At 56.3% G+C, this 24,100-nt stretch overlaps 15 protein-coding genes across 15 annotated transcripts; 9 read left to right on the top strand and 6 right to left on the bottom strand.

The window, feature by feature from the left end:
- Positions 1 to 150: 150 nt before the first annotated feature.
- On the top strand, positions 151 to 2,099 carry BCV69DRAFT_282198 (DUF676-domain-containing protein). Its single transcript, XM_025492267.1, has 2 exons — positions 151 to 947; positions 1,024 to 2,099. The coding sequence occupies exons 1-2, from the start codon at positions 282 to 284 to the stop codon at positions 2,011 to 2,013; spliced, it is 1,656 nt and encodes a 551-aa protein (XP_025348634.1). The 5' UTR covers positions 151 to 281; the 3' UTR covers positions 2,014 to 2,099.
- A 601-nt stretch (positions 2,100 to 2,700) lies between these two features.
- Positions 2,701 to 3,827, top strand: BCV69DRAFT_171326 (hypothetical protein). Its single transcript, XM_025489498.1, has 3 exons — positions 2,701 to 3,297; positions 3,413 to 3,495; positions 3,566 to 3,827. The coding sequence occupies exons 1-3, from the start codon at positions 2,785 to 2,787 to the stop codon at positions 3,624 to 3,626; spliced, it is 657 nt and encodes a 218-aa protein (XP_025348633.1). The 5' UTR covers positions 2,701 to 2,784; the 3' UTR covers positions 3,627 to 3,827.
- On the top strand, positions 3,801 to 4,966 carry BCV69DRAFT_171144 (hypothetical protein). Its single transcript, XM_025489497.1, has one exon. The coding sequence runs from the start codon at positions 4,028 to 4,030 to the stop codon at positions 4,838 to 4,840; it is 813 nt and encodes a 270-aa protein (XP_025348632.1). The 5' UTR covers positions 3,801 to 4,027; the 3' UTR covers positions 4,841 to 4,966.
- On the bottom strand, positions 4,667 to 6,784 carry BCV69DRAFT_311977 (hypothetical protein). The gene is made up of 3 exons (XM_025494892.1): positions 6,257 to 6,784; positions 5,123 to 6,167; positions 4,667 to 5,053 (listed from the first exon to the last, which is right to left on the bottom strand). Exons 1-3 carry the CDS (start codon positions 6,724 to 6,726, stop codon positions 5,018 to 5,020), a joined length of 1,551 nt encoding a protein of 516 aa, XP_025348631.1. The 5' UTR covers positions 6,727 to 6,784; the 3' UTR covers positions 4,667 to 5,017.
- A 103-nt stretch (positions 6,785 to 6,887) lies between these two features.
- Positions 6,888 to 8,215, top strand: BCV69DRAFT_282193 (hypothetical protein). Its single transcript, XM_025492266.1, has 5 exons — positions 6,888 to 7,494; positions 7,626 to 7,655; positions 7,731 to 7,968; positions 8,053 to 8,067; positions 8,166 to 8,215. Exons 1-3 carry the CDS (start codon positions 6,954 to 6,956, stop codon positions 7,901 to 7,903), a joined length of 744 nt encoding a protein of 247 aa, XP_025348630.1. The 5' UTR covers positions 6,888 to 6,953; the 3' UTR covers positions 7,904 to 7,968; positions 8,053 to 8,067; positions 8,166 to 8,215.
- BCV69DRAFT_311975 (the murine ubiquitin-like 5 protein) lies at positions 7,946 to 8,764 on the bottom strand (the record flags this gene model as incomplete). The annotated part of the gene is made up of 7 exons (XM_025494891.1): positions 7,946 to 7,969; positions 8,054 to 8,067; positions 8,166 to 8,220; positions 8,306 to 8,388; positions 8,492 to 8,545; positions 8,620 to 8,665; positions 8,750 to 8,764. The coding sequence occupies 7 exons, from the start codon at positions 8,762 to 8,764 to the stop codon at positions 7,946 to 7,948; spliced, it is 291 nt and encodes a 96-aa protein (XP_025348629.1).
- A 65-nt stretch (positions 8,765 to 8,829) lies between these two features.
- Positions 8,830 to 10,683, top strand: BCV69DRAFT_282191 (putative LYS12-homo-isocitrate dehydrogenase). Its single transcript, XM_025492265.1, has 5 exons — positions 8,830 to 9,260; positions 9,344 to 9,535; positions 9,606 to 9,893; positions 9,983 to 10,489; positions 10,572 to 10,683. Exons 1-4 carry the CDS (start codon positions 8,838 to 8,840, stop codon positions 10,214 to 10,216), a joined length of 1,137 nt encoding a protein of 378 aa, XP_025348628.1. The 5' UTR covers positions 8,830 to 8,837; the 3' UTR covers positions 10,217 to 10,489; positions 10,572 to 10,683.
- Positions 10,353 to 11,181, bottom strand: BCV69DRAFT_248141 (hypothetical protein; the record flags this gene model as incomplete). Its single annotated transcript, XM_025490281.1, has 2 exons — positions 10,353 to 10,489; positions 10,572 to 11,181. The coding sequence occupies 2 exons, from the start codon at positions 11,179 to 11,181 to the stop codon at positions 10,353 to 10,355; spliced, it is 747 nt and encodes a 248-aa protein (XP_025348627.1).
- Positions 11,182 to 11,659: 478 nt separating this feature from the next.
- On the top strand, positions 11,660 to 14,280 carry BCV69DRAFT_287173 (hypothetical protein; the record flags this gene model as incomplete). Its single annotated transcript, XM_025493546.1, has 5 exons — positions 11,660 to 11,681; positions 11,884 to 12,116; positions 12,195 to 12,711; positions 12,791 to 14,113; positions 14,201 to 14,280. The coding sequence occupies 5 exons, from the start codon at positions 11,660 to 11,662 to the stop codon at positions 14,278 to 14,280; spliced, it is 2,175 nt and encodes a 724-aa protein (XP_025348626.1).
- Positions 14,281 to 14,358: 78 nt separating this feature from the next.
- On the bottom strand, positions 14,359 to 15,739 carry BCV69DRAFT_282187 (hypothetical protein). Its single transcript, XM_025492264.1, has 2 exons — positions 15,136 to 15,739; positions 14,359 to 15,053 (listed from the first exon to the last, which is right to left on the bottom strand). Exons 1-2 carry the CDS (start codon positions 15,686 to 15,688, stop codon positions 14,530 to 14,532), a joined length of 1,077 nt encoding a protein of 358 aa, XP_025348625.1. The 5' UTR covers positions 15,689 to 15,739; the 3' UTR covers positions 14,359 to 14,529.
- A 652-nt stretch (positions 15,740 to 16,391) lies between these two features.
- On the top strand, positions 16,392 to 17,685 carry BCV69DRAFT_170798 (hypothetical protein). Its single transcript, XM_025489496.1, has one exon. The coding sequence runs from the start codon at positions 16,547 to 16,549 to the stop codon at positions 17,531 to 17,533; it is 987 nt and encodes a 328-aa protein (XP_025348624.1). The 5' UTR covers positions 16,392 to 16,546; the 3' UTR covers positions 17,534 to 17,685.
- Positions 17,686 to 17,886: 201 nt separating this feature from the next.
- On the top strand, positions 17,887 to 19,648 carry BCV69DRAFT_248116 (hypothetical protein; the record flags this gene model as incomplete). Its single annotated transcript, XM_025490279.1, has 5 exons — positions 17,887 to 18,179; positions 18,259 to 18,523; positions 18,616 to 19,000; positions 19,073 to 19,163; positions 19,243 to 19,648. The coding sequence occupies 5 exons, from the start codon at positions 17,887 to 17,889 to the stop codon at positions 19,646 to 19,648; spliced, it is 1,440 nt and encodes a 479-aa protein (XP_025348623.1).
- BCV69DRAFT_282184 (riboflavin kinase) lies at positions 19,431 to 20,794 on the bottom strand. Its single transcript, XM_025492263.1, has 3 exons — positions 20,220 to 20,794; positions 20,050 to 20,152; positions 19,431 to 19,960 (listed from the first exon to the last, which is right to left on the bottom strand). Exons 1-3 carry the CDS (start codon positions 20,781 to 20,783, stop codon positions 19,755 to 19,757), a joined length of 873 nt encoding a protein of 290 aa, XP_025348622.1. The 5' UTR covers positions 20,784 to 20,794; the 3' UTR covers positions 19,431 to 19,754.
- Positions 20,795 to 21,053: 259 nt separating this feature from the next.
- On the top strand, positions 21,054 to 22,602 carry BCV69DRAFT_298475 (protein prenylyltransferase; the record flags this gene model as incomplete). The annotated part of the gene is made up of 3 exons (XM_025494223.1): positions 21,054 to 21,170; positions 21,244 to 21,763; positions 21,836 to 22,602. 3 exons carry the CDS (start codon positions 21,054 to 21,056, stop codon positions 22,600 to 22,602), a joined length of 1,404 nt encoding a protein of 467 aa, XP_025348621.1.
- Positions 22,603 to 22,637: 35 nt separating this feature from the next.
- On the bottom strand, positions 22,638 to 23,888 carry BCV69DRAFT_282181 (ras-domain-containing protein). The gene is made up of 2 exons (XM_025492262.1): positions 23,543 to 23,888; positions 22,638 to 23,363 (listed from the first exon to the last, which is right to left on the bottom strand). Exons 1-2 carry the CDS (start codon positions 23,643 to 23,645, stop codon positions 22,855 to 22,857), a joined length of 612 nt encoding a protein of 203 aa, XP_025348620.1. The 5' UTR covers positions 23,646 to 23,888; the 3' UTR covers positions 22,638 to 22,854.
- Between the last annotated feature and the right edge of the window lie 212 nt (positions 23,889 to 24,100).

Genomic DNA, 24,100 nt, shown 5'->3' with positions numbered 1-24,100 from the left:
TTCAGTACCGCTCGACTCAGAAGAAGTGGAGTCTGGGGCGAGGCTGAGCGCTTGAGCCGACGTGTGCGAGCGGACGTGCAGCTCGGCTATGAGCGTCCTAAGTCCGATCGAGCCCATCCACGTTCATCTGGCGTAGGGTAAGCAACACCACTTCCGCAAGGAAGCGAAGCTTCTTCAATCTGAACCTTCCCGCCACGTATATACCCTTGGCTCGCTGTCCTGTTCTGAATTTTCGTCCTCGGGGCAGCTGCGTCTTGGACTCTCCCTTGCAATAAGCATCCATGTCCACCGCGGCCAATGGTCGCTCAGCAGTAGCCTCTTCCTCCTCCACTACCGCCGTGGACGTCTCCCCTGTCCACCTGGTAGTCTGCTGCCATGGCCTGTGGGGTGATCCGTCACATTTGTCCTACATCATCAAGTCCCTCGTCAAGAAGTGGGATGCCGAGGTATCTCCTCGCAGCGCAGACGAGACTGATGTGAAGACCGGCAAGGCACCAAAGGAGGGCGGTAAGACCAAGAAGGCGAGAGATAGCATGAGCTCAGCAGACGCTGTGACGGACGTCAGCGGCGATACCGTCACAGGCGAATCAGGCAAAGCTAAAGTTGTTATTCTGAATACAGCCTCCAATGCTTGGGTGCGGACATACGATGGCATTGACTGGTGTGCAGAGAGGATTGTGCAGGAGATTCAACGCGAGACGCAGCGCCTAAGCGACCAGAAGCGCAAAGTGACAAAGCTGTCCATTATGGGCTACTCGCTCGGAGGGCTCTTTGCGAGGTATACGGCTGGCCTCCTCTACTCTCAAGGCTACTTTCGCGACGTCGAGCCGGTGCATTTCACCACCTTTGCCACCCCTCACGTTGGGATGATCAGGACAAGAGGGTGGTTCCCCAAAGTGGCCTTCTACATCGGAGGAAGGCTCTTGGGAAGGACAGGGGCTCAGCTTGTAAGTCAGAACGAGGATTGGAAATGGGTTGCATGTACAAGCTCACACGCTCTCCGCCTTCTTCGCTGCGCTACAGCACGTTCGCGACAAAGGATGGCATCTTGATCACTTCGCGTCACCGCAGAGTGTGCCGCTATTGCAAGCGATGTCTTCTCCCGACTCAACCTTCTACAAGGCGCTCTGTGCCTTCCATCATGTTGATTTCTATGCCAATGCAATCTCTGACATCACAGTCCCTTTCCGGACTGGAGGGTGTATGTCACTCGATCCCTGGGCAGGCTGGCCAGAGGGACGAGAGCTAGACGTAGCCGGCTCGGGCATTGAAGTGGAGCGGCATCCGGACTATCCTGCGCTCTTGACTTCCGTCAAGGTCCCATATGGCCCGCCGCCGAAGAAGCCTTTGGGACAGAGGATTTTGCAAGCCGTTGTGCCTCGGTCTTGGCCCTGGTTCCTCAATCCGAAGAGGATCCCGTGGCGATTCCCGTTGAACTACATAGGCGTAGCTCTGTTCCCGATTGTTCTTCCCATTCTCGTCCTCCTTATCATCACGAGGCTAGCAACGGCCACCAGGGCGAGCAACAAGCGGGTTGCTCTTCAGCAAGAGGAATGGATCAAAGGAAAGGGCTTGCTAGAGGAGGATCCGGACGTCAAGTACGGTGAGGAGCATGAGCGGGATAGGATCTCCAGCGTGCTGCGAGAGACAATACAGGCAGTAGCCGAAGAGAACGTCGAATCAGAAGAGCCTGCGACGGGTGCAAATGGAAATACGAAGCAGAGCAAGCTAGACGCCAAGTCACTGAAGAGTCGCATCACTTTCCCGTACCTGGAAATCGAAGTCACACCTGCGACTAGAGAATACCTAGATTCGCGCATGACCCCCGTCGGTGGGCGTCAGCGAGACATGCAAGCCAACCTGAATGCCATCCCTGGCTTGAGAAAGCACCTGGCTTACTTCGACCAGGTGATGAACAGCCATGCTATCATCATCTGCCGTACGCCTTCGATGGAGATGCATCGTCGTGGCAAGATGGTGGTACAGCACTTTGTGGATCACTTTGACGCATAGACTTTTTACTTTATTTGCATGGAGCGCTGTGAGCGTATTGTTCCCACTGGCTGCATCTGTAATGTGAATTGTGTATTCTGTATCCGACGCGACGGCTCATCCCCCGATGATGATTGGTGACGAGATGGAGTCGCAAGCGAGGTGAGCTGATGACTTGCTTGGCTGTGCGGTGTGCGTGGCGTGGCGTCGCCTGTCGGCCTGGCGTCCAGCTGCCGCTCCTTCGCAGACAGACAGACTCGGCAAGGCCCTGCCGCCTCTCCACCCTCTGCTGCCTTCGTCTGCTGCTCCTGTCATCCGCCCTGACCTGTACAACACTTTCCCTCTGCACACTCCCACCTTCGACTCTGGTAGCCTCTCCTCGTGTCCTGACTCGGACCTTCACCAGAGCAAGACTCTATCACACCAGCATCTTCCTACCCTCTCCTCCCTTCCTCTTCTTCCGCATCATCGCATCACTCCACAAGTCTCTTCCTCCCTCTCCTCTGACCAGAGCTCACGCCCGGGCCCGCGTCCGCGTCCGCATCCCCTTTCGGCATCTCATCAAGTCTACTGCGCATCGACCAGGATCTCGCAGAGGATCTTCACCAGTGCATACCTATTGAGATTTAGTTGGCATCCCTTCAGGCCAGTATTCATCTTCACAGCATCGGAATCTTCTGCCGGCGCGTTCTAGGACCCTGGACGGCTAGGAAGTTCATCGCATCGCGGGAGGGTGCACCCACAGGTCATCGGCGAAGATCGCGATAGCCATCGGGGGACCCTCGCATCCCCATGATGGCTCCCAGCATCTCCTCAGCGGCTGCCAGACCGTCCTACAACGATCCTCTTTCTCAAGCGTCCCCCTCATCGTCTTCTTCTGCAGCAAAAGCAGCAGGTCAGAAACACTTCACTTCTTCTCCACTCTCTCCTTCAACATCACAAGCACGTCGGTCACTCGAAAGAGACCTGTCTGACTTCTCAGAGACCTCCATCACATCCTCTTCTTCGACAGTTGGACCGCCGGAGGGTAAGATAGAGGACGGCGAGCTCAGCACAGAAAGTAGAGGGAGTGGCGGAAGAGGAGGTGGGGGATGGATCTCTCGAGCAGGGAGAGATCTCCACTCGCCTATCGAAGATGACGATCAAGCGCCAATCATCAGAAGAAGCCACATAGACGGCGAAGGCAGTGAGGCAGGCTCGGTCACATCTGCAGGTCCAGCGAATGGGTTCACCAGAAGCCTTGGTGCTGCGATGGAAGAGGATATGGACACAGATGAGCAGAGGGAGGCAAGGCAAATTCAATCGGTGAGTGTGTGACAACATCATGGAAGCGCTACTGCAAGCGATCCCCATGGTCCTCGCGGCAGCCTCAGCCTCTGACTGACAATGTTCCTCTACACTGACTCTCTCCTTGACACAGAATCTCGAGCGGTGGGCTGCAGCCGAGCGGCAAAGACGCAAGGCAGCTCGCGGCTCTCGGATCCTCGGCCCCTCCAGCGCAGAGTTGGCCTCAGGCAGCAGCTCCTCCGGAGGCGCTAGTCTCTTGGGCCGACGCCTCACCTTCGGGCGCAAGAATACCATCACCCAGAAGCCTTCCGACCGAGCCACGCCTGGCAGCGGTACCAATGCCGTGAACAGCCATCTGCTGCGCAGAGGAAGCTACTCACACAGCGTGTCGAGTAGTGCAGGTAGCGACTACTCAGAAGCTAGATCAGGCGACCAGAGAGGCAGCGGCGACTCTGGCAAGGGTGAATCAGGCCGAGGCATTGAAATCGTCTCCTCTCTCCGCAACGTGACAGAAGACGAGCGTGAAGGCGACTCTCACTCCGGCTACAACTCAGATGCTTCGTCTTCTGCGAGGCGCAAAGGGAAGGAAAGAGCAGTGGATGAGAGCGACCCATGGCGACCTCCTTCGGCTGGCGCACAACGATTAGCTGCCAATGAAGCCTACGACCGCCGAGGTGCCCACAGTCCTCAGTCTCTTTCACCAGACCATTCTCGTTCTCCCGAGAGGACAAAGAGAAGCTCAGTCGGCATGAAGCCATCAGCATCCAGACCTATTGTCACCCCAGGACGAGCAGCCAGTCTTCGTAGACCTGCTCCTCAGACCCCTAAGATCATAGTGGCCTCTGGAGAAACAAATGCTACCGATGCCAACAATCCCTTTATGACAAGGGGAGAAGTGGCCGCTGCGACTGCTGCTGGTATCGCGGCTGCGAAGGAGAATGGTATCGCATTGCGACAGGTGAACGGTGTTATACCTGAAGGTGACGAAGACGAAGATCCCTACTCTACAGACAAGCCTCCGTCTGAGAGGCGACATACCTCTGAGACGGTTCGGACAGCCACTTCAAATCTGACTGCCCGCCCCCGGCCCAATGGCGATGCAGATGCAACTCGCAACACCGAAGAGGAAGAAGAGGCAAGGTCTAAGCGTTTCTCCACCTCTTCCAAATTCCGCGAGATTGGATTAGATTCAACAGACGATCTCTCCACGATCGGTCAACGTCGAGACAGTCGACATGACGACTATGGGGACTACGACGTCAGTCGCTCCCTCTCACGACCGTACTCGATGACTTCCCCAGCCGATTATGCAGCTCGTCTCGAGAGGGGAGGTAGGACCAGGAGAGAAGAAGAGCTGGCCGAAGAGGATCGGCGTATCATTCGAGAGGGGAGAGGGAGACAGACCTGGTGGACCGAGTGGCTTTGTGGGTGTGGAAGGGTCATCGATGATGACAATGAACAGGTGAGTAGGCCAGATGGGCGAGAGGCTTGTTTTTTTGAGTTCTTTGGAGGAAGTGAGACTGACGGAGCCCGCTCCACACCCTACTTTGCAGACTGGTAAGACGGGCCCGGAGTAAGCGAGCTGGGCTCCCTCTATGGCCATCGCACGGGCGCCGAGCTCTCAATGCCACGGAGAAGTAGTCCTCTTTGTCATAGCACCTCAACAGAATTCCCGAACTCTCAATGCCTATCACCAACATCGTGCTTTCTTGACTACTCATACGGTGCTGCAGTACCTCTACAGTGCATTGACAACCGCCCGAAAGTCTCTGTGAGCTTCGACAAGGTATCTCTCTAACCTCCCTCCCCTGTACTAATCGAGCGCCTGCTCCTCTTCTTCCTCTAGCTGCGCATCTCCCAGCTTTCCTCCCCTGCTCATCGCGTTCAGCCTGCGTCTCCTCTGCTCCACTTCCTCCACACTAAGCTCCGAGGCATGCCGTTGCTTGTAGAGAGGGCGTCGCTTTGGCTTCTTCTCGGTGAAGAGTGCATCGTCTTCTTCGAGTGATGAGGGAGAAGGAGGAGGAGGACGCTGGTGGAGGTGTCGATGTGCAGGTCGGAGGAGGGCGGGAGGGATGTCTTTCGAGTAACTCCCCACACTGGAGGGTAGATCTTGATCGCTGCGGGCTCTTCGCGAGAAGAGAGTCCAGCTGACCGGCTTCGGCATCGGCACCGTCTGCGCTTCATCACTCCGGTCCAGATCGTGCGAGCCGTCCAGAGGATGTGAGCTCGGAGCAGCAGCTCCACTATCCATGAATCTCACCCTCTGTTTTCCAGCCTCTATACTCCCCACCTGACTCTCCTCATCTGCATAAGGCGTAAGACGGGAATCTTCTTCTGCCCGCTTCCACCAATCTTCCTCCTCTGCACCACCAGCGCTAGCACCACTCCCACTAGCACTTCCGCCGCCGCCAGTAAAGGGCCACCAGCCCGTTTGAGGTTTGGCCTTGCGCTCTTCGGCCGGGGAAGCTGCTGATGTTGTGCTCAGGTTCGTCGGGCCTTGTCCGGGCCGGTCGGGAATGGTGCCGAAGCGATTGAAAGGGTAGAAGATGAGGGAGACCTTGGCTGTGAGGAGGGCAAGGGGGATAGGGCCAAAGTGTCGCGAGTCCCTCGAGAGGTCGAGGTGCGCTGCCTCCTTCCTCCTGCGAGAGCTCGCCTTTGCTGAGCCTGGAGCTTTAGTCTCATCAACTGGTGCATTGGCGTTGGAATAGATGGACGAGTCACCCTCGACCCAGCAGTGGCCTGGTGGAATCTTGATGCGCCTGTGCCCATTCACTTGCCGGTATTGACCGGGAGACGTCTCAATGCGACGCTTGTAGGGGTAGCGCACTATATCTCCCGGCATGGCCAGGATCCGCTTGACAGAGTGCGTATTGGGATCGATCGGTGAGCTGTGGATAGAGACGAAATGGGCGAAAAGGTAAGGGACGAAGCTGACGCTCGGGACTACTGCCTTTAGACCGGCCAGGGCCAAACTCACACCATGACTACCACCTCTCCCACCTGCCAAGAGTTATACATTGCTTTCAAGCGATTCAATATCACCCAATCCCTTGTAGCACTGATACCCAGACTCGAGAACTCGGGGTTGAGAGTGGGGACCATGCTACCGCCGTTGACCGTCCCTATCGAGTATGTCGTGGAGTAGAGGACTGCAGCTATTGGAATCGCTACTGGTATCCATGGAAGGACCCGTTGCATAAAGGTCCGAACCTCATCTCTAGGCGGCGGTGGGGAGCCAGATCCTGAAGGAGAAGAGCTTGATGGGTCTAAGGGCGAAGATTGAGACCGATTTGGAGCGGTAGAGGCAGAGGAGCCTGGGGGAGGCGGTCTACTGGGTCCGGCTGCTGTGGTAGCCAATCGCACAGTGGCCGAGCGAGCTGCGATGCCCGAACCCGATGGCGCGGCCGCTCTGAGTGTCGTTCGTGCCCATGAGCATCTCGTCTCCATCCCAGTGTCACTAAGAAACCAGCGCCAAGCTTGTCGCAAAGGAAGGGTATAGGTTCAGGGGCGGTTGGAGAAGCTTCGGAAATGCGGAAAGGAGACGATGACCAAGGACGCCGAGGGCCTCCACCCAGGAAAGTCCTCGCATCGCATTTCCGTCGCTACGAGAACATCTTCTCGACCTTACAAGCCATTCCTACTCATCTTGCAACCGAGGACAGAGCTTTTTCAGCATGAGCCCTCTCAAGTCCCAAACCTCTGCCAGCCTCTTGCGCCAGGTCCCATCGAGCTTGCCAGCCGCTGCATCTCGCAGCGGCTCACGCTTTGTCCACACCTTGCGTCTTCCACCAGCTCCTCCTTCGACCAGATTGGTAGGTCGATCTGCAGCTCCTTCGAAGCTCCTCTCAGCTTCGACCAAGCCCCGGAGCGCTTTTGTCAGGACATACTCTTCCTCTGGCAAAGCGATCCGCGACCCATCGCATCCAAAAGGTCTCTACTTCCACCCCTTTTCCAGCACAGAATACGCCATTTCCCTCCTTCCTTCCTCCCCGCCATCCGAGACCCATCTCTCTGTACTGGGACACATCACTCTACCTTCTGCTTCGACGGACCCGATAACCTTTGCAAGGGAGAATCCAGATGAGCTGGTGGTGAATAAGGTCTTTTGGAGTTTGCTGCACGAGACGCTCAAGGAGGACGTGGTGAGAGGGCAGAAGGATGAGAATCTCATTCAAGAGGCTGATCTGAGGGATGCTGGGTGGGCGCATTTGGCTGGTGAGTACATGGATTGGTAGAGAGGTTGGTCCGCACGGGGCTGCGGAGGTCCAGGAGGATTGATGAGCTGGACTTTGGGCGCATCATTCCAGGTTGCAGTGCTGACTTCGTTCCGAATACTTTCCAAACAGACGAGCGTCAGCTGCTCATGCCTGGCCGAAGTAAGTGGGAGCAACGCTTTAGACCTCTGTCCCTTCCACCCCTGACCTCTCGCGCTTCTCCCTCCTCTACTGCAGTTCCAACTCCAGATGCAATCATCGCCTCAGTCTCCTTCACAGACTGCACAATTGCCCCAGACTCTTACGAGATCAACGACACATATCGACCTGTCACCAGGGAGGAGGGCTTCATCGTCCTCAGGGACGTCTGGCTAGAGGCTTTGAAGGCCAGACTGGCAAAGTCGACATGAGATGCTTTGTAGAAAGATATCGACATTGAATGGTAAAGCTTGTTAATACATCTCCAAATTGGTACCCTGTCAGATCGAGGGAGAAAGAAAGTGGAGGAAGCGGTCAGTAAGAGTCTCCAGAAGGACGCTCTGTCGGCTCGAGGTACTCACGTCGTTGATCTCGTCTATGTCGAGCGAATCAAGGGAAAGGTACGCGGAACAAGTCGTTGGTCAGTCAGGTGCTCCCTGTCTCATGCGGGCGACGGATGCAAGAGGAACTCACAATCAGCTAGTGTGATGTGGTCCTTGAAGACTGTGTACCATTTCTTCAGTTGGATCTGTTGTACGCAGGCAAAAGGTCAAGCCGCATGTCAGCTCACATAGCCCCTTTCTCATTGCATCATGGTCCTATCCTCCACTCACCTTCTCCGGTGTTGTACCTGTCTGGGCGGCGATGAGCTTCTTGAGGTCACCTACTGTGTCATCCGGACTGCACTTGACCCGCACTGTCAGCGTTGGCAAGCAAATCTTGGGTCAGCAAAGGGGCTTCTATGTGGCCACTGAGCAGACCTTGTGGCCCACGTCGCTGCTGCGCCTCACTGCACTCACCTTTGCGACCGAGCCTGTCATTGGCCGTGATCTCGATGATGCTGGGCATGACTACTGAGGTAGTCAGCGGGATGAGAGGTTCAGAAAAGCTTAAAGAAGCTCAAAGGTCGTCTTGAAGGTCTACTCACGGGAATATGTGGGTGTAGTGGAAGCTTTGAATGGACCATGGCTCGGCTGCAGCAACGGAAAGGGAGACGACCCTGGCGTGCCTCCCTCGGCCTTCGCGCGATCTTCGCCAAGGGCGGAAGGTCCACTCACGGCGAAGGCGGCCATGTTCAAGATGCGGTATCCGTGCTCTCCTTCTTGCTCACCTCCCTCCCTCAATACCAGCATCTAGCCCGCAAAGATGACCGCCACAGCAGCCAAGATCCTCGCCAATGCCTCAAAGGCACTCAAGATCGGCATGATGCCCGCCGACGGAATCGGTCGGGAAGTCCTGCCGGTAGCCCAGCGAGTCCTCTCATTGACCCCAGGCGCGCCCAAGTTTGAATTCATCCCTCTCCCCGCCGGTTTCGAGCTCTTCACCAAGACTGGAGTCGCTCTGCCCGAGGAGACCATCAGGTGTCTCAAGGAAGAGTGCGATGGTGCCATGTTCGGAAGTGTCTCTAGCCCTTCGCACAAGGTGGAGGGATACTCCAGCCCGATCGTCCAGCTGAGGAAGAACCTAGACCTCTACGCTAACATCAGGCCAGTGGTGGGAGTGAGGGGAACCAGGGATGAGGACAAGTGGGTCGACACTGTCATTGTCAGGGAGAACACCGAATGTCTCGTGAGTCATTGGAAGATCTGTCCCAGCGAAAGAAGGAGCTGGACATAGACCTTACCTCGCTTTGCTGCGCCTCCCCTCTACAGTACATCAAGTCGGAGACAATCGAGGACACTCCCAATGGCAAAGTCGCCAAGGCCATCAGGCAAATATCCGAGCGAGCTTCTACCAGGATCGGCAAGAAGGCCTTCGACGTTGCCCTTGCCCGACAGGAGATGCGAAGTCGTCTTGGCACCGCTGCTGCTGTCGGTCAGGCAAAGGTGACCGTCTGCCACAAGGTGAGTACGAGGGCACAGAGGCAATCCAATCTGCAGCTTCTCATTCACTGTCCCTCTTGTTTCTCATCAGGCCAATGTCCTCTCGACGACCGATGGACTCTTCCGAGAATCGGTCCGTGCGGTCAAGGAGAACGACTCAATCTCCAAGGGTGGAGCAGGCCGATACCACGAGGTGGAGATGGACGAGCAAATCGTCGACTCCATGGTTTACAGGCTGTTCCGTGAGCCGGAAGTGTTCGACGTAGTCGTCGCACCCAATCTCTACGGTGACATTCTCAGTGACGCCGCTGCTGCCCTTGTGGGATCCCTCGGTCTCGTCTCAAGTGTCAATGCTGGTGACTCCTTCATCATGGGAGAGGTGAGTAAGCGGCCAGAGCCCCAATCGACGTCTTCGTGATCTCATTCTGACCCCTTGCCGCTTCTCGCCATTCTCCTCCCACCCCTCAGCCTGTTCACGGCTCTGCACCGAACATTGCCGGGCAGGGAATCGCTAACCCCATCGCCTCCATCCGGTCCGGCGCTCTGATGCTTGAGTACATGGGCTACACTGAGCCTGCTCTGAAGATCTACAGGGCCGTGGACCACGTGCTCAGGGAGGGCAACGTCCTCACCCCTGACCTTGGCGGCAAGGCTACCACCGACGACGTCGAGAAGGCCGTGCTCCTCGCTCTGGGCGCCTAGAGCACTCTCTTCGTGTAGCATTCCGCACGGAGACTATCCTGCACACCAAATGCAAATGCAAACTTGCTCAAAATTCCCGCTAGTGTGTGCCTGATTGTGCCAAGAGCGCCAAAGTGATGCATTGCGAGACTGTGTTCTAAGGCACCAGTTGCTTGCCCGACTTGCCTCTGGCCAATGCCGCTGCCTCCTTCTGTGCGACCAAATCGTCCTGCTTCTTCCTTGACTTGATCATCCTGCTGACACCAGCCACCTGACTGTTCCTTGAGCGGAGGTCTATCGAAAACAAAGTCCAGACGCGGCAAATATTTGTCAGCTTGCTGCTCCATCTTGACCCGTACCGCACGCCCATACTCACAGTAGAGCTTTGCCCTCCTGACTCTTCTCAATCCACCCGTCTTGTTGTTCTTGCCCACCTCTGCCCTCGAGATGACCCTTACATCCTTCAACAGCGGCGAGTAAAGGTTGAATCTCATCTCCACTCCCAGCTTCAGTACCAGATTCCTCACTACAAAGCTGGTGCTGGTACCTCTTCTGCGCACGCCCAGCAGAACACCGGAAAATGTCGTAGTGGAGTACTTTGAGGAGTTGGTCCACGTCTCAACCATCAAGACCGATCCGATGGGGATCTGCTGCTTTGAACCTCTTGTGAAGAGGGATGTGAGGCGGGCGGCAGGGTCTAGGTGGGAGCGTAGCTGGTGGTGGACATAGGGTAGGACGCCCCTCTTCAAGTTGTTGACCTTTTGTAGGGGTGCATGCCCCTCTGAACCTGCAGCTGGCACCGAGGGGAAGGCGCGAACCTGGGATGAGAAGGGGTAGGCTGGCGCAGAAGGGGCCACGTCTGCTTGGTCTCCATCTTGTCTGCGAGGAGCCGAAGTCGTGAGACACCGGCGAGCGCCTGTGAATGCCGTGCGTGAAGAGGAAGCTGCTGATGATGAGCCGCTGGCGCTCAGGCTGAGCTGCCTCATTAAGCCGCTGACAGATTGTACACGGCTTGCCATGGTGATTCTAAAAGGAAGAGGACGCGGACGACTGATGACGAGAAGAAGAAGGAGGAGGAGGAATTGGTAAAGTGGACCTCTGATGACTTTTGTGAGATTGGGATTCCCTCGGCCAAGTGTGTGGCTGCACCGCGCAACCCGCGTGGCCGAGCCACCCGCCTCCAGGCCACACTTCCGTACCCACCTCGCCGCCTCGCCTCGCCTTGACCAGCCTACTAAACCCCCTCTACTCATCCATCGACTTGCCGCTGCGTGCGCATCCTCACATCACTGCCTCGTACTTGAGCCCGTATTCTCTTGCGGACCTCTATCGGAGCGAGACTGGTTCTCAGACTACCAGACAACGCTCATACAACCGCGAGCCGGGGGAGGAGACGAGACTTAAAGCTACAACGACGTACTCGCGCATCACCATCACCACTACCACCACGCCAAAGTCGTCATCATGGCCGCGCGGAAGCTACAAAGTAAGTCGTTGCCCTCCAGAGAGAATGCATGGATAGAGGCGCCAGCTCTGAGGTCGCAGGCCAGGGCGCAGACTGGAATTTGGCCTGCGAGGTGGAAGCCATTGGCTGGTGTTGCTCCTTTAGGTGGTGGAGTGGCATACATATAGCTACCCATGCAGCTACTGACATGCTAATCCCTTATTGTGTCTGCTCATCCTATCAGCCGAGATCGATCGGACGTTGAAGAAGGTAGCGGAGGGAGTGGAGCAATTCGAGCAGCTGTACGAGAAGATGCAGAACTCGACGAATCAGACACAAAAGGAGAAGATGGAGGCGGATCTCAAGACGCAGATCAAGAAGCTGCAGAGGCTGAGAGACCAGATCAAGACGTGGCAACAGGCCAATGAGATCAAAGACAAGAAGGCGTTGAATGATGGGAGGAAAGCAATAGAAACGGTGAGCAGCCGGCCTCATATGCGATGGTGGCTGAGAGCTTCCTGAACTCATTCTTGCTCTGCCCTATCACTCTGACAGCAAATGGAGCGCTTCAAGGCTACAGAAAAGGAGATGAAGACCAAAGCTTTCTCGAAAGAGGGTCTGATAGCAGCCGCAAGGCTGGATCCGGCAGAGAAGGCAAAGGTGGAAATGGCTGCCTGGATCTCGTCACAAGTGGATGAGCTTGGCCGGCAGATCGAAGCCAGTGAAGCTGAAATCGAGCAAGTGCAAGCCGGTACGGGCAAGAAGAAGAAGGGAGCTGGAGCCTCAGCCGAGAAGACTGCTGGGCTGGAGCAGCTGAATGAGAGGAGATCATGGCATGTGGGCCGTCTAGAGATCCTGCATCGGATGCTCGAGAACGGCACCCTGGAGCCTGATCGCGTGGGGGAGATCAAGGACGACATCACCTACTTTGTCGATTCGAATGCAGAAGACGAGTTCGAGGAAGACGAGGGTATCTACGATGACTTCGATCTGGACGAGCAAGAGGAAGCATTTGGTCTCAAGGGCGACGATGAGACTCAAGACGATGATGATGAGGCGTCAGCTGCAGACGGTGAGACGCTGCGCTTATCGTGCCTGACGACACAGGAGAACGTGATGCTGACTGGTCCTGCTTCCTCCTTCATCCACAGAATCTTCAGTCTCTGCCGCGCCGGCCAAGACGCCTGTCAAGGAGACACCGAAACGTCGCGAGAGCGATCTTGACGCGGGCAAGAAAGATGAGAAGAAGGCGATCCCATCTGTTGCCACTCGCAAAGCTTCTGACGCTGCAAGAGGTGGAGCAAGTGGATCTGCGGGCCCATCCGACCCGAAAGCTGTGCCACCGGCAAATTTCGCTGCTGCAAAACAACCATCCTCTTCGCCAACTCACACGACTTCACCGACAAAGCCAACAGCACCGGCAGCTGCAACACTACCGCCGATACGATACGCTGCCGCCGCCGCTGCAGCTGTTGGGTCAAGCTCGGCAGCTCCGCCAGCTGCGCCTGCAATCAGCCCGGCAGCTCCATCGTCAGCAACACCAGCAGCAGCGCCACCGTCAACGGCAGCAGCAACAGCACCCTCAGAAGTGGCTGTGTCTCCGTCACCTGCTTCTTCAGCGCCCACAGCACCATCGGATCCAGCAGCGACAGCGTCTCCGGCACCCAGTCATGCTCCTAGCCAAGTGACGAGTATGTCAGGAGAAGATGCCATCTCCTCGTCGGGGCCATCTGCACCGCCTGGTCTGATGAGAACGCAGAGTCCGAACGTCAATGGTAGCTCGAAGCCGAGCCCCAGTCTGACGCATTCGAGTCTGAGGGGACAGAGCACTGCCCAAGAGAGCCCAGTACCCGAGAATGCTGGAGCTCCTGGCTCGCGTGCAGATGGGTCTTCCTCGTCTGCTCAACAGTTCGGTCAATTGGCCAGTCCAGCCACACAGACCGCTGCGCCACAGGCCCCCTTCGCAGCTGCTTCGCTCGCGGGAACATCCGGGGCAGCAGCAGCTGTGCAACCCTCGGGAGGCGCCGCTTCTGCCCAGAAGCCTTCGGAGGCTCGTCTGCCCTCGAGTCTAGCAGACTTGGTGACCAGCTTCGAGAGTGCCAAGATGAAGTCGCTGCATCGGGATGAGAATATGCCGACGCTGCACAAGTCTCTGGAGGCGTCCTTCATGAATGTGCCAGAGCCTCTGGACTCGGAGAAGCCCAAGTACTATATTCCCAAGAACCCCTTTGCGACTCCGGGCTACTACCCTCAGGCGCCAGCACCCATCTTCGACAACCCATCGATGTACTCGAAGCTTGACGAAGACACTCTCTTCTACATCTTCTACTACCAGCAAGGGACATATCATCAGTTCCTGGCTGCACGAGAGTTGAAGAAGCAGAGCTGGAGGTTTCACAAGCAGTTCTTGACTTGGTTTAGGAGACATAGCGAGCCACAGTCCATCACGGATGACTATGAGCAAGGCGTGTATGGTGAGTAGTAGGCTGTCTAACGAGAGAGGAATAGAGATCGGCAAGTTATCGAATACTGACATTCTCTGCTTCTTTACCCCTCAATAGTGTACTTTGACTGGGAAGGGTCCTGGGCACAGAGGAAGAAGTCGGACTTCCGCTTCGAGTACCGCTGGCTGGAGGACTGATTGGTAGGAAAGGGAGCAAAGGCAAAGGATGTGAAGAGGGCAGAGAAGTGCCGAGAGTCACCCTTGAGAGTTCTTTCTGTCGAAAGCAAATATATTTCGTCCGGAACTCTCAGTGATGTGACGTTGTAAAAAGACATTGTGCTTGCATTTGGGTATCTGGAGTGATGGGGAGGACATGTACAATGGCCCTGCATCTAACTTTCCTTCGACGCTTCGATAAAAGTGACTACCTTACTTCCCACCCTCAGTCTACTCATCATCCTCATCATCAATACCTCTCCCATCACCTACCACCCAATTCCGCAGCCGCCAAAGCGCCACGGCCAAGGGCCCCAGCACAGCCGTCTGGGGCAACCCCACCTTCTCACCGACCTCTATATCGAGGAATAAGCCCAGCTCCTCTTTGAGTGTGACGGCCTGCTGAGGCGTGAAGATTGCATGCACACGATAGTGCAATGGGAGAGCTACCTCTGCACCCCTCCCCTCGGGTGCAAGACTCGAAGATAAGGTGGAGGGGGAGAAGTCAAGAATCGAAGTCGGTGGTTTCCCCCTCGATTGGATCAGGAGCACTCTCCTCGCCTCATTATCCTCTCCCCTCCTTGTCAAGAGGAGCTCCACCTCCTGCAATACACGCGTCTGCAGCTGATGGGTGATCATGGCTTCAATGCGGTCGGGAAGGTAGGCAGTAGGAGAGACGAGACGCAGGTGGTTTTGACCTTTGCCCTTGCTGGCTCGGGAAGATTCGGAAGATGGAGCAGCACTCGATGATCGTCCTGCTCGAGAGGGTCATGAACAAGAGTGAAAGTCATCAGTGGGCTGAAGCTATGTAGATATTTGCTTTCTCGTTGCACTCACTAGCCTGTGAATTGTTGATCAGATCCCTCAGAAAGGACTTTGTAGCGCAAAAGTAGGCGCTGGGACCAGGTTTGCTGGGCACAAAGTACGGGTGAAGGATGTTATCCGGTACGAATGCCTCTTCCAATGCTTTTGCCTTGCCGACTGGCGTATTCCCCCCCTCTTCATCCTCTAAAGGGTCAGGAGGTAAGAAGACGGGCTTGAGAGAGATGAGCAGGTCCTTTGGCATGACCTGCTTCGTAATGACACATCTCCTCAACGGCGAGGCCAGCATGCGGTAAAAGGGGTTGGCCAGGATCTCTTCCTCGTACACGACAAGGCGAGAGTTGACCCAGTAGGAGAGTGAAGGGCGCTTGTCCGCCTCATCGCGGCGGGTGCGGCGCTTCTCCTGGCTCCTTGTAGTGGAGAAATATCCGACGTGAGGACGAGGAGGGGGAGCAGAGCGGAGAGTGCTCCAGGAGGCTGGCAGGCATGGTATCGCCTGCTGCAAAGCGTAGTGCTTCTGCGGCAGTAGAAGAGAGACAGCGCTATATCTTCTGCTTATGCCTGCCATTCATTCTACCAAGTCGTCTGTCGGTCTTGACGATGAACCTGCGATGAGAATGATGGGCAGCAGCCTTCGCTCGACGGCGGCCGTCAGAAAAGATTCCCGCCGACGCCTGCTTCCGTCATTGCATCTCTGTGCTCAGATTCGTCAGCCCAAAAGGGGGTCTTCCTTTCATCCTTCCTGTCCATACAATCTCATAGACATCACTTGTACATTCTCCAATCATGTCACGGCATCGTGCTGTACGCAATCTCGATCTGGACGAAGAGCTAGCAGACGCAGACTATGACTACGACGATGACCCTTATGGTGAGCACTCTCCTTCCTACCTCCACCTGCCTCCCGTCTGATCTTTCGTAGCTCACCCACCATACCCCTCGCATTGCCCCATCCACCCTCTACAGAGTCGATCGAACCCAAGGATCGAGCTTCCCTCGACTCTTCGTATGCCTCCATTCTCGATGTGCTGGGACCTCCAGAGAGCCAGAATAATCCATTTGGGGAGAGGGAGATCAAGGACGCCCTGTGGGATGCCTATTTTGATTCGGAAGCGGTGCTGAACGAGCTCATGAAGGAGATCGAGAAGAGGAATAAGAAAAAGCAAGGTGAGTCAGCTGCTTCCGCTGGGCTTCACTTCTGTTACCTGCTGCCCACACTGTCCGGACAATGTCTGCGTCACAGCCGGGGTGAGCTCCTTAGACTGAAGTTGTGCAGCGGCAAATTGTGCCTAAATTGGCATTTTGGAGCTCTTGAAGCATCTCAATTGTGCGGCAGGAGGTCCTACAAGTCGACAAGCCGAGACTGACACAAGTCATCTCTGCCTCTGTCACTTGATCAGGATTGCCCCCAGACGAAGACGAGAGCATGGAAGAAGGCGTCTCGCAGATGTCACTTGGCTCGCCTTCTGGCCCGGGAACGTGCAGCCGAGGGGGGATTGCCGGTCTCAACTCTCGTGGTGGAAAGGGCAGAGGGGGAGGCAGAGCCGGCATGGCAAAGCGGAATCTGGCTTCGCTCGCGCCCGGAGGTCTCCCAGGGACAGATGATGGGCGATCCTTCGGCCCTCGAGCAGGAGACGTTGGTACTCGGTCGCCTGCCAATCAGCAGATTCACAAAGAGGTGGCAGAGAACACGGCAGGGATGAGCAAGCTAGCTCTGTTGGCGCAGAAGCGAAAGGCGGCTGCTGCTGCTGCATCACAGCCTGCGGCCACATTGAGTCCGAGCAAGCGGTCTCCCGAAACAGGAGCCGGAATTGCAGCGACCCAGGCGGGAGTGGTGGCTGCGGGCGGCTCAGCTGCTGCGATGCAGTCTGCTGACGCTGGCCGACCAAGCAAGCTGCAAGCGCTGGCTCAAAGTGGGCAGCCAAAGCAAGCGACACCTGTGTCTCAGACTGCATCGCCAGCATTGCCTGCATCTGGGCCACCGACCGATGCCAGCGGCAAGCCTCTGTCGAAGCTACAGCAGAAAGCCTTGGCTGCCAAACAAGAGCGGGAGAGAAAAGAGGCGCAGAAGCGTACTGCGGAGTCCGGGATGCAAGGCGGCGAGGGGATGGACATTGACGGATCGCACAACACTGTTGTATCGTTAGAGGCCGACAGTACTCCCTCACGGCTGTTGCCGGGGGGTCTGGCAGAGCTCTCACTCTTTCCGACAAGAATGTCGACGCCGTCTGCACACCCTCGGAGGTCAGAGGTTGGCGAGCTTCTAGCTCAGTCGACTGACCTGCCACAGCCAGATCCTTCCACCTTCCTCAGCCTGGTAGCAGGAGACGAGGTGTCGAAGGCTGCTTTCGTCGAGCCGAGCCCTGATGACAAGGTGGTGAAAGCGCGGCAGGGGACCAAGCTGGGTGCTTGATTTCAACACTCAGGACTGCGGATTTTGAGACGAATCGTCATACCTGTCTCCAATTCTGGGACTGCCTCTGACATTGCCTCATGCCACTCTCTACGTATTTAGCGACAGCAGCAAAAAAGTCAGGCACATCAACCCCACAACATCAACTCAAAGCTCCCTCCATGTCCAATACTCCCTCCAAGTCGTCCAAATCCTCTGCTGGTCCCTCTGCCCTGAAGAAGGCCACCGCTGGCATCGTGACCTCATCTACACCCTCTTCGAAGCCTGTCACGCCATCGCGGTCGCTCGACTCATCGGTGGCTAGCTTAGCAGCAGATGTAGAGAGCCGTCTCAGCACGGACGGGGACGATCCCATGGCTTCCAGTGTGGGGTCTCTTTCTGCGCCTGCCAAGCCCGCTAGTCACGAGAAAATTCTCGAGGAGTGGAAGCAGAGAAATGCAACTCAAGATGGCAAGAAGGACATTAGCGTCGTTGTTGTTGGACACGTTGACGCAGGCAAGTCGACCCTGATGGGTAGAATCTTGCATGACACGGGCATGCTGAGTGACAGGGAGCACAACACAAATGCGAGAGCGAGCGCTAGGCTGGGTAAGGGGAGCTTTGCTTATGCTTGGGCCTTGGATGCCAGTGAGGAAGAGAGAGAAAGGTAAGCAGCACCCCGCGCCTGGAGCCGATGCAATGCTGTTGGTGCTGACATGAATCGCGGCTCTTCTTGGCTTCTACAGAGGTATCACGATGTCGACCGCCCACGCCCACTTCAACACTACTCACCGGGCATATACGGTCCTGGACGCTCCTGGACACCGAGACTTTGTACCTTCGATGATCTCAGGCGCTGCTCAAGCTGACGTGGCTATCCTTGTGATTGACGCCAAGGACGGCGCTTTTGAAGCTGGTTTCGGCCCTCGAGGGCAGACACGTGAGCACGTGCTTTTACTCAGGGCATTGGGTGTCCGCGACGTCGTCGTTGTGATCAACAAAATGGATGCCGTGAGTAATCCGTAGATTGAGTTTCGCTCTAGTCGCACTCACCTTGTTGACGGCGCCCACTCCTCATGTCCCTCGGCTCTTCTGATATATAGTTCGACTTCAGCCCTCAGCGCTACTACCAAATCGTCGACGAGCTCAAGCCCTTCTTCGAGACCGCAGGATTCGATCTGAAACGGATACAGTTTGTTCCTTGTGCTGCTCATGCTGGGCTCAACGTCTCTGCTCAGTCGGAAGATTGTCACTTCGCCGACTGGACTGATGGCAAAAAGATTCCCACTGTCCTGGACGTCCTGGATACTCTGGAGCCGCCGGCGCGTGATGTAGATGCACCGTTGCGGATGCCGCTCACGAACGTGTTCAGAGGACAGACGGCCATTGCTTCAGGTATCGCTGCAGCTGGTCGAGTGGTGTCTGGCTTGATCGCGACTGGTGATCGCCTGAGAGTGGTTCCAGGTGATGAAGTGGCTACAGTCAGAGGTGAGTTCATCAATGAGTTCTAGGCAGCTTCCCACTCCATGCTGACAACTTTGAGACCCCATCCCTGACTAGCCCTGGAGCAGGATAGCGAGAGCGTGCCATGGGCGGTCGCAGGGGCCAGCGTGACAGCTTACCTTTCTGGAATCGACGAGATTCACCTTGCGTGAGTGATACGCCAAGGGAGAGAAGGCAAGTCACGAGATGTATACTGACACATCAGTTCTCCCCTATATTCTCTATAGCGTCGGATCGGTCCTCTGCCCGCCTTCACAGCCGATCGCCCTCTCGACGAACCTGCTCGTGCAACTCCTCGTCTTCGACCCCACCTACCCCATCCTAGCAGGCTCGGTCCTCTCCCTACACCACCACTCCCTCGATCTGCCCTGCACAATCGTCGATCTAGTCTCAACGATTGAGAAGCCCTCCAGCACCGCCACGGGAGCTTCAGGCTCTACAGCTGCTGCTGGCTCTGCAGGCAAGAAGAAGAGGAAACCGAGGGTTCTGGGTAAAGGGGCTACGGCCCTGGTGAGGATCTCTGTGCAGAGTCCTGGTGTGCCGGTAGAGGTAAATCGCAAGGACTTGGCGAGGGTGTTGCTCAGACTTCAGGGAGAGACGGTTGCTGCAGGAGTGGTGGTGGAGTCTAGCTGAGCAGGGTTGGGGGTCGCGCTTCACGAAATGGATATCATGCTGGCTCCCAGCGAGAGGGGAATCAAATCTATAGAAGACATTACAGAATCTGCTTTCCCATGTAACGCTACAGTGCCGCTCCTCCTTTCACAGCTGCTCCGGCTGCTCCTGCTGCTCCTGCCGTCCCACTTCGTCCGAGCTTGGATGCCGGCTGCACCTCGGAGAAGAAGAAGGGGTCTTCCTTGAATTTTGCCCATGCGGGTCGTTGATCGGCAGGGAGGACCGAGTTGAGGGCGACGCGCTTGTCCATCTCGATGTCGTCCTTTAGAGCGTCTGTCGGGGAGATGCAATGAAGGGAAAACTTGTCAGCATTCCTGCCATTCTTCAAGGCGTATGAGGGGAGGTATGAGGCATGGACTCACCAAGGGAAGTGTAGTTGTACTCTGGCCTGATGTACCCCAGGACGATTACACGGATCTGCAGGCCGTAGAAGTCGGTCGAGAAGGGGTGCATGATATGTACTTCCTGCGGCGGGAGCAGCCACTAGTCAGCTTTCTGAGCATGATCATGTACATTGCGCGAGGATACTCACTGCCGTCTTGGTCTTATTTGCATAGAATGGATTCCACCCCAGACTCATCACCATCGGTAGTGGCACGCACTCTTCCTCTTGTAGATCTGCACCCGAACCAAGGGAAGTCTCTTCCTTTGCGCCCTCTTCCTGCTGAGCATCTCGCTCCACCTTCTTTTCCTTTTGTTCCTGATCCTCGTACTCCTCGCCTCTTCCACCTTCACGAGCACTTATCAGCCGAGCCCAGCCAAAGTAGACGCCCGTGGGAGCTTTGCCTAGATCGGAACTGCCTTCTCCCCCTGTTCCATCCCCATCCCCATCCCCAATTCCCCTAGTCGGCCCATCCTTCTTGAGCAACCGGGAAGGTAAGTTCGCAGTTGGACATCCCAACTCTTTGCCACCTCGACCAAAGCCGCGCTGCACCACTCCAGAGAGGTAGATGGGGAATGGGGCAGAGGGACCAGCTTGAGCGTCGCCGATGACTTGCGGACGGGAGGAGCGGTCCGTGGGTGCTTGGAGGGCTGCGGGAGGCGCATCTGCCGCTGTTGAGATTGATGAAGAGGAGGATGCAGTGGGATCTGACATGGTGATGAGAGTGGAAGGCAGAGAAAGACTGAGTATGGCCAAGAGGGAGGGATGATGGTTGCGGTGGTGAGGTGATTGCATTGGATCTTCTGTGCTGAGCCAAGGCGGGGCTGAGTGCAGACGAGGCCCGCATGAGTGGAGGCGCGTGCGAGCGGCAGTCGACTCTCGGCCTTTTTCGTAGACGAGAGGATTCTACATTCGCACTTCACATCCCAGCCATCAACACCGACTCTTCGTACTGAGCATTGCTGAACGCTACGGTCAGACAACATGCACGGGATCAAGCGCACTGCCGCTCCTACAGCCTCGGCAAGAGCGGCTCGAAAGGAGAAGGAGGCGGCAAAGCTGCGGGGTTACCTCAAGGTAGAGGGCGCATTCTTCACAGTCGTGAGTAGGGTGGGACGTCCACGCCGCACTGCGATGTAGAGCGTCTGCTGACTCACGCCTGTCCTCACAATAGCGAGACGCTGATCAGTTAGACGAAGCGGCTCTCAATGCTACGACTGCGCTCCTTGCTCTCAACCCAGAGCTGTACACAGCCTGGAATTACCGTAGGCGAGTGTTGTCTCACCTCTTCACCACCACCCCTCCTCCCTCAGCGAAGACAGATCCAAAGCCAGACTTCTTCACTGCTGCAAGGGTCCCGCAACCGGAGCCTTCAGCGTCAGAGGGAGCATCCACCGCAGGCCCTTCTTCCTCGTCGTCCCCCACGCCGTCAGCGTCTCACCAGCTGCAGATCAAGATGCGCCTCCTAGAGGAAGATCTCGAGCTCACGACACACGCGCTGCGGGCTCATCCCAAGGTGTATTGGATTTGGAACCACAGAAAGTGGTGCTTGATCCAGATGCCAGATGATGTAGCTTTACAGGGTGCTGCAGCAGAAGAGCTGGCTGAGGAGGTGAAGATTAAGTTGGCAGAGGGCAAGTGGAAGAGGGAGATGAGATTGGTGGACAAGATGCTGGAGCTTGATCCGAGAAATTGTGAGTCAGTCACTGAGCGAACCAGGCTCAAACTTGGCAGTCGCTGACATGGTGCTTGTCACACCGCCACAGTCCATGGATGGGACTACCGTCGCTACCTCATCTCCCAAATGGCCCTCTGCTCCATCCCTCCCACTTCCACGTCCAGCACTCCCATTCCAGCCTTCCCAGCTTCCCTCTCCCACCCTTCCCTTCCAGCCTCCATACGCAAGCACCACCTATCTCTAGCAACGTCCGAGCTAGCCTTCACCCTACGCAAAATCGAATCGAACTTCTCCAATTTCTCCGCCTGGCACTGGCGATCCAAGCTCCTGCCCCACGTCTGGGCTTCATCGCACAGCGAGGAATGTGCCGGCGAGAAGCGGCGGGAAGAGGAGCTGGAGCTGGTGAGGCAAGCGCTGTACACGGATCCAGACGACCAGTCCGTCTGGCTGTACCATGCCTGGCTCGTCGATCTCGACGTCTCTACCGGCACTGCAACTCTACCCAGTCGGCCGGATAGCATACAGAGGGTGACCCTTTTGCAGCGCGAAATCGACAGCATCGAGGAGCTACTCGAGGTGGAGCCCGATAGCCGCTACTGCCTCGAGGCGCTGGCGCGCTACAAGGCCAGTCTTGCCGAGGCACTATCCCTGACTGATGGCGAGGGAAAAGGAGGGTCGGAGAGCGCAGAGCATCTCTCTAGTACAGAGGGTACTGCAGGGGGGAAGAGGGCGATGGAGCGGGTAGCGCAGCTCAACAAGGATGTGGCGCAGCTCCTGACTCGTCTTGTGGACGTGGATCCCGATCGTGCTGGCCGCTACCGAGATCTTGTTCACAAGGCTGGCGTGGCAGCATGAGCTCGCCAAAGCTCAGGCTTGCAACCCGGCTTTTGGGGTAAAGTGCGATTGGGGAATGGATATTAAGTCTTTGCAAAAACGGTCGAGTGCCTCTGAGTTGAGACGTTCCTCGCTGCAGTATTGGTGGTAGAGTAGGTACAAGAAGTGAAAGGGATCTTCCCTCGTCGCCCTTGCGCCAAGCCAAGCCCATATGTGCCCTCTCCAATCTCATCAAGCCCTGTGTATGCTTCCCTTCCTTGGTCCTCCCACTCTCTACATGACGATGCACTTGCTGGGCTGTGGTTCTGGTCCTCCCTCTGTAGTTCCCTTTTCAGTCTGTGAGAGCATAAGCTCAAATACCTTTGCCACATTGGCATTATGTCTCGCCGACGTCTCTACCCAAGCCGCCTTTAGTGAATCCGCTAGTGCCTTTCCTTCTTCTTCCGAAACTTGCCTCTGTACATGCAGATCACTCTTCTGTCCTACCACCACGCATGGTACCGTCTCTGTACCCGTATAGTTGAGAATCTTATCATAGACGGTCTGTACCATCTCAAAGGAACTCCTGAGGGCAATGGAGTACACTAGGACGTACCCGTGAATTCCAATTGCATGGCGGGAATTGAGGATAGAGTACTCGTCTTGACCAGCAGTATCGATGATGTCACAATCGTACTCCTTGTTCTTGTACCGAATCGTCTTGTTGAAGACGTTTTCAATAGTGGGGTAGTACGAGTCGACAAAGGCATCTTCGATGTACCGGACCGTGAGAGAGGATTTACCTGAGATGGGCGTGGTCGTGGACGTAGGGTGGAGTACGAGGTGAGAGTGTCAGAATGGCAGTCGATCTACCTCGCTGCCTTGTAAGGATTCACTGCCTGCCCAAATCCGTCTCCCGACCAATTTCCCAAATCTGTCCCTGCTTGACTCGGCTAGCATGCCCCATGTCTCTGCTACTCACCTACGGACCTACTGCCAAGCACAGCGATCTTCCTCTTTGGCTTATGCGAAGGTGGGTTAGCAGCCGAGGAGCCCGTCATCCCCGAAGACGAGGAAGAGGCCATTTTGAATGGGAGATGGGTGGGACAGATGGAAGGGAGAAGAGAGAAGGGAGCGGGGAATGTAGGGAGAGTGCAAGAGGTGATGTACCGGTACTTGGGGGGTGGAGGAGCAAGGGTCTGAGCTAAGGCGGGGGGGAAAGTAGAGCGGGTGATGCAGCTGATCAAGGTAGAGGCTGTATGCGCGTGACTGGTTGCGTGTACGCAGACGAGTCAAAAGACGAGGGATTCCTCTGAATCTACCTAGCAAGGGAGTGAGGACGAGGGAAGTGAGATGGGGGAGTGGTAGGATATGGCCGTGGTGGGTGGGTGGGGGTGGGGCCAAGGGCGGCTCTGGCTTGACGTCTGCCTGTCTGCCTGCCGCCAGAGGAGAGGAGCCACTCTGGCCTTTGCTCGCTCGCGTGCCAGATGCCATGCGCGAGCGAGGCATTGCACCGTGCGAGAGAGAGAGAGAGAGAGAG

This window comes from Pseudomicrostroma glucosiphilum (assembly GCF_003144135.1).
Source record: "Pseudomicrostroma glucosiphilum strain MCA 4718 unplaced genomic scaffold BCV69scaffold_5, whole genome shotgun sequence".
In the NCBI taxonomy this organism is placed as follows: domain Eukaryota; kingdom Fungi; phylum Basidiomycota; class Exobasidiomycetes; order Microstromatales; family Microstromataceae; genus Microstroma; species Microstroma glucosiphilum.
The sequence above is the reverse complement of the archived record's forward strand: the minus strand, read 5'-3'. Positions and strand labels throughout refer to the sequence as shown.

Coding starts and splice junctions, on each gene's coding strand:
- BCV69DRAFT_282198 (XM_025492267.1), top strand. CDS start 282: ATGTCCACCGCGGCCAATGGTCGCTCAGCAGTAGCCTCTTCCTCCTCC. Junction 948..1,023: donor GAAGGACAGGGGCTCAGCTT/GTAAGTCAGAAC, acceptor GCTGCGCTACAG/CACGTTCGCGACAAAGGATG.
- BCV69DRAFT_171326 (XM_025489498.1), top strand. CDS start 2,785: ATGATGGCTCCCAGCATCTCCTCAGCGGCTGCCAGACCGTCCTACAAC. Junction 3,298..3,412: donor AGGCAAGGCAAATTCAATCG/GTGAGTGTGTGA, acceptor TCCTTGACACAG/AATCTCGAGCGGTGGGCTGC. Junction 3,496..3,565: donor CTCGGCCCCTCCAGCGCAGA/GTTGGCCTCAGG, acceptor TTCGGGCGCAAG/AATACCATCACCCAGAAGCC.
- BCV69DRAFT_171144 (XM_025489497.1), top strand. CDS start 4,028: ATGAAGCCATCAGCATCCAGACCTATTGTCACCCCAGGACGAGCAGCC.
- BCV69DRAFT_311977 (XM_025494892.1), bottom strand. CDS start 6,726: ATGGAGACGAGATGCTCATGGGCACGAACGACACTCAGAGCGGCCGCG. Junction 6,168..6,256: donor GGAGAGGTGGTAGTCATGGT/GTGAGTTTGGCC, acceptor CTCTATCCACAG/CTCACCGATCGATCCCAATA. Junction 5,054..5,122: donor AGCTGGGAGATGCGCAGCTA/GAGGAAGAAGAG, acceptor CTTGTCGAAGCT/CACAGAGACTTTCGGGCGGT.
- BCV69DRAFT_282193 (XM_025492266.1), top strand. CDS start 6,954: ATGAGCCCTCTCAAGTCCCAAACCTCTGCCAGCCTCTTGCGCCAGGTC. Junction 7,495..7,625: donor TGGGTGGGCGCATTTGGCTG/GTGAGTACATGG, acceptor CTTTCCAAACAG/ACGAGCGTCAGCTGCTCATG. Junction 7,656..7,730: donor GCTGCTCATGCCTGGCCGAA/GTAAGTGGGAGC, acceptor CCTCTACTGCAG/TTCCAACTCCAGATGCAATC.
- BCV69DRAFT_282191 (XM_025492265.1), top strand. CDS start 8,838: ATGACCGCCACAGCAGCCAAGATCCTCGCCAATGCCTCAAAGGCACTC. Junction 9,261..9,343: donor GGGAGAACACCGAATGTCTC/GTGAGTCATTGG, acceptor TCCCCTCTACAG/TACATCAAGTCGGAGACAAT. Junction 9,536..9,605: donor AGGTGACCGTCTGCCACAAG/GTGAGTACGAGG, acceptor GTTTCTCATCAG/GCCAATGTCCTCTCGACGAC.
- BCV69DRAFT_282187 (XM_025492264.1), bottom strand. CDS start 15,688: ATGGCAGGCATAAGCAGAAGATATAGCGCTGTCTCTCTTCTACTGCCG. Junction 15,054..15,135: donor GATCAACAATTCACAGGCTA/GTGAGTGCAACG, acceptor CCTCTCGAGCAG/GACGATCATCGAGTGCTGCT.
- BCV69DRAFT_170798 (XM_025489496.1), top strand. CDS start 16,547: ATGGAAGAAGGCGTCTCGCAGATGTCACTTGGCTCGCCTTCTGGCCCG.
- BCV69DRAFT_282184 (XM_025492263.1), bottom strand. CDS start 20,783: ATGTCAGATCCCACTGCATCCTCCTCTTCATCAATCTCAACAGCGGCA. Junction 20,153..20,219: donor CAAATAAGACCAAGACGGCA/GTGAGTATCCTC, acceptor CTCCCGCCGCAG/GAAGTACATATCATGCACCC. Junction 19,961..20,049: donor GTACAACTACACTTCCCTTG/GTGAGTCCATGC, acceptor TCTCCCCGACAG/ACGCTCTAAAGGACGACATC.
- BCV69DRAFT_282181 (XM_025492262.1), bottom strand. CDS start 23,645: ATGGCCTCTTCCTCGTCTTCGGGGATGACGGGCTCCTCGGCTGCTAAC. Junction 23,364..23,542: donor GCTTGGCAGTAGGTCCGTAG/GTGAGTAGCAGA, acceptor CGCCCATCTCAG/GTAAATCCTCTCTCACGGTC.